The sequence below is a fragment of the Planococcus citri genome, chromosome 3, assembly GCF_950023065.1.
Source record: "Planococcus citri chromosome 3, ihPlaCitr1.1, whole genome shotgun sequence".
Lineage (NCBI taxonomy): Eukaryota > Metazoa > Arthropoda > Insecta > Hemiptera > Pseudococcidae > Planococcus > Planococcus citri.
This window is the reverse complement of record NC_088679.1, coordinates 73,650,695-73,654,578: the sequence shown is the minus strand read 5'-3', so window position 1 is coordinate 73,654,578 and position 3,884 is coordinate 73,650,695. Positions and strand designations below refer to the sequence as shown.

General features: G+C 35.8%; 1 protein-coding gene across 1 annotated transcript; it reads right to left on the bottom strand.

Moving 5' to 3' along the window:
* Positions 1-910: 910 nt before the first annotated feature.
* On the bottom strand, positions 911-3,135 carry LOC135839083 (probable cytochrome P450 6a14). Its single transcript, XM_065354952.1, has 4 exons — positions 1,913-3,135; positions 1,524-1,751; positions 1,195-1,431; positions 911-1,090 (listed from the first exon to the last, which is right to left on the bottom strand). The coding sequence occupies exons 1-4, from the start codon at positions 2,772-2,774 to the stop codon at positions 927-929; spliced, it is 1,491 nt and encodes a 496-aa protein (XP_065211024.1). The 5' UTR covers positions 2,775-3,135; the 3' UTR covers positions 911-926.
* Positions 3,136-3,884: the final 749 nt, after the last annotated feature.

The window sequence follows — 3,884 nt, the reverse complement described above, 5'->3', positions numbered from 1 at the left end:
TTTCTGGAGTTTATTTACAAATTTGCCAAAAATCACTTTTATACTGGCACTCCTCGAATTTCATTATAACCACCTGAAATAGTCGAGGAGGTGCACAAGAAGCGCTGACCGACGTTATAGATCCTAAAGCTAATTTTTAATCCTTTTCAGAGCGATTTAAAATTTATGGAGTGATTTGAAAAATCGCTGGATTCAAATTCACTTGGCTCCTAAAATATGTATTGCAATTCATGCAAATTTTTGAAAATCACCTTTGAAAGAGTTTTCATAAATTTTTTAATTTTCAAAAAATCTCCAAAAATTCAAAAATGAAATACAGCTCTTCAAATTTTGGTTACGAGGGTTTCTGGGTATATTCTTTTGATCTATTTTGGTTTCGTTTAAATTGAAGTCAGCCAATTCAGAAGGTAGTCTCGTTGAAAAAAAAAAAAAGGTCAAATTATTCATATTATTATGTATGCCAGACTTTTGAAAACTTATTAAAAAATTTAATCATTCTGATCTAATATTTAGAGTAGATTAGTATCTGATTTTACAATTACCAAGTGTTTAGCAAAAGGCAAAAACTGCCTTGCAATCAGAGGCTGGCTTATGGAGGTTTTCCTGGTAATTGTCTTGTTTAACGCTTCTCCCTTTACCAGAGAACAAGAACACAGAAACAAGTCAACAGACAAAAGTCAGTTATACGCTTATGGATTTCTTGAAATAGCTGAGTACACATATAACGATGTGTGACCTTTCGATAAATTTTGTGTCGTAGTTGAAACTTTGGAACGGCCAACTTACCTATAGTTTGTTCTTATCAAAGTGTGATGTTTCTCAAAATCAACTACTCCTCAAACGTATTGAATGGCATCACGATTCACAAATGAAATATTCTCAAGGAACTTGAAATGATTAAAAATCACCATTGCAAAAATTAAACGTTATATTTTACGAACTTTCAAATTAATAGGATGATTAGGAGTGAGAAAAATAGATCTGGATTTAAATTCGATAGGTATTTTCGTCTGACTGCAAACTGAAAATTCATATTTCGCGATGATTCTGGCCAGACAGCTTTTCATCTCCAATTTGGCTAACCTCAATCCTAAAAATACACATAATCCATGAATACAAAATTGTCAATTTTTATTGCAATGCTTTACTTATTATAGCTGATTATATTAGGTTTCAATGCAATTGAAAACTAACCTATGCATATTCTGGGCCCATCTCCAAAAGGCAAATACGCCAGTTTATCGTATTCTTTGAATCTTTCCGGACAGAATGCTTCCGGATTCGAAAAATATTTAGGATCGTGGTGGTAAGAATGAATTGGAATGGTCACTCTTAGTTTTTCTTTCAAAACTATCGACGTGTTTGGCAGGTTATAAGGTCGAGTACATATTCGACTGGCCAATGGTATAGGAGCATATTTTCTCAGAGTTTCTGTAATCATAAATTCTATGCTGATTTTTATTCAAACCCACGAATGATAGTTTACTTATTTTTTGGACAGTTTTAGCTCAATTTTTACTCACCCATGAGAACTAGTTCTAAATAATTCAATTCGTTAAGGGAGTCGTAATCTAGAGACGAGTTTTTTGACTCCATAAGTTGGCAAATTTCTGCTCTGGCTTTTTCTTGGATATCTGGATTTAGGGCCAGTTCGTATAAACAATAACTTAACGTTGAGGCAGTGGTCTCAAATCCTCCGGCGAAGAAAACAAACATATTGGCTACCAGCAGAGTGTCTGTTAATCTTTCGTCTGAAACGAAAAATATCAATTTGCGATCGAGATGATTTGAAACGGCAATAATACCTTACCTTACTGTGTAAAAGATGGACAAAATAATTTAGAAAATATAATAAATTCGCAATCAATTTTCTTAAAAAAGTGATCTTTTTCAAATAATTTATCAGTCTCACCTTTAGGAACACCCTGTTTCTCATCTTGCTCCTGAATATGGCACATCAGCTGCAAAATATCATACCTATCTTGACCCGGATTCATCTTCCTGAATTTGATCGTATCGTACAATAAATTATAAAAAAACACTTCCACCTCCTTCGACGTCGATCTAATCCTAATCCATTTCAACAGTCTCGGATTTATCAACCTGAGACAAATTCTCGCCACAATACTCCACGACAGCACGAATATCTTCTTACCAATACTTCTAAACGACGACTCAGGATCCTTCATCGTATTAAAATCCAACCCAAAAGCACACCGACCAATCACATCGGTCGAAAACTTAGCCATCAATTCCCTTACATCAGTACCGGCCTCTTCCCTGCCAGATTCTTGCTCCAGGTACTGATCTAATTCTTTGGCACAATCGTCGATCAAAGGGTACATTTGTTTCAACTTGCCCGATGAGAAAGCAGGCATCAGTTTGGATCTGGTGTTTTTCCATCTCGAGCCTGATAAATTCACTAGGTGAGCTGTCAACGGATCTAGCTCTTCGTCTATTTCGATTCCTCGATCGTAAAAATACTCGTAGTCTTTGGTGAGTATACGATGTGCTAAGGATGCGTCTCTGATGATTAAATTAGGCGAACGGAGTTCCAATATGCCTACGTAGGGCTCTTCAGGAAAAGATTTATAAACGACGTCGTAAACAATCGAGATATGCTTGCGACCGAATAGGAAATCTGATATGTTACCGAATAATGGAACTGAATCAGCGCTGGCGATTTTCAATCTCTTCCAGTAACCGAGTGGGTACGTTAAGTAGTAATATAGCAGCGAAATGATTATTATTGAAAATAAAATCGCGTAAATCATCGTTCTTACGAAATAATCGCGAATAATTCGTGCTCGGAAATTGGCTAAAGGTACCAGTCTATAAGTAAGTTAACGAGAAACGAATAGGTACCTAGTTACTAGCTCGTATACTTACATAATTTTTCTACGTTATTGGCGAAAAATCACTCGAAAAATGAGAATGTTTTTATTGTGATAAGAGAAATCTCGGCGAAAACGCGATAAAAAATGTACGTTGGATCGCGTATACAAATATTGTGATTCATTATATTTTTAAAATTACGTTCACTTGATACGATGTAACATCACGACCAAGGCTACGACACAAACACAGGTCTACCTACGAGCTCAGATAGCATTCGTACTGCGGAGTAGTTAATGAATGATTGTTGATACAATTTGTTGTTCACTCTGTCGCAAATTATACGGTAGCTATTTACTGTTGGATGAATTTAGAGTAGGGTGTTCCTAAAATCGGGCTACTTTTCAATCCGGTTTCGAGATTGGTAACATTGTGCAATACGTATGTGCCTGAATACTACCTAACGAGCGATTATCATTGAACTTACGATCGTTTCTAATCGACGCATTATTTTATGAGTAAATCGCCTACAGGGTGTTTCAAAAGTTATAAAAGAATTTACGATCCTGGACAGGGTGTTCAAGAAATAATGGCAATACCAGTGTGGAAAAACAGATGTCTGAAATTTGAAGAAGAATATTGATAACATCGAGTAGTAAATCGCGAGCTAAATGGAGAAACCCTCTTGCAATCAGTACCACAAATGATGGTTTGTTTGAATCATCACTTGATCATACAATTTTGTTATTCACGTAGGTATGAGGTACCTATCTCTAAATAAATTTTCACCTGCCCTTGAGTCGTTGGGTTTTGGTTGTTTGGTTCTGGAAAAGTGTATTTAGCTACTTACGTTTTAGATGTTGTGTGGCACGATCTCAACTCCTCTTCCTCTTTCCTCATCACTTTCTAGGTAAGCAATACAATTTTTCTCCGGATCAATAATTTGAACATTTCTGGAAATAATGACCACAGTACCACAATAAAGTATTCGATATCCTGTGTTCTCATATCCCATGTCTTTCTTTCTTTGACCATTTTTCTGACCTTTT

Coding starts and splice junctions, on each gene's coding strand:
- LOC135839083 (XM_065354952.1), bottom strand. CDS start 2,774: ATGATTTACGCGATTTTATTTTCAATAATAATCATTTCGCTGCTATAT. Junction 1,752..1,912: donor GAAACAGGGTGTTCCTAAAG/GTGAGACTGATA, acceptor TTTTCGTTTCAG/ACGAAAGATTAACAGACACT. Junction 1,091..1,194: donor TGGGCCCAGAATATGCATAG/GTTAGTTTTCAA, acceptor GTGTATTTTTAG/GATTGAGGTTAGCCAAATTG.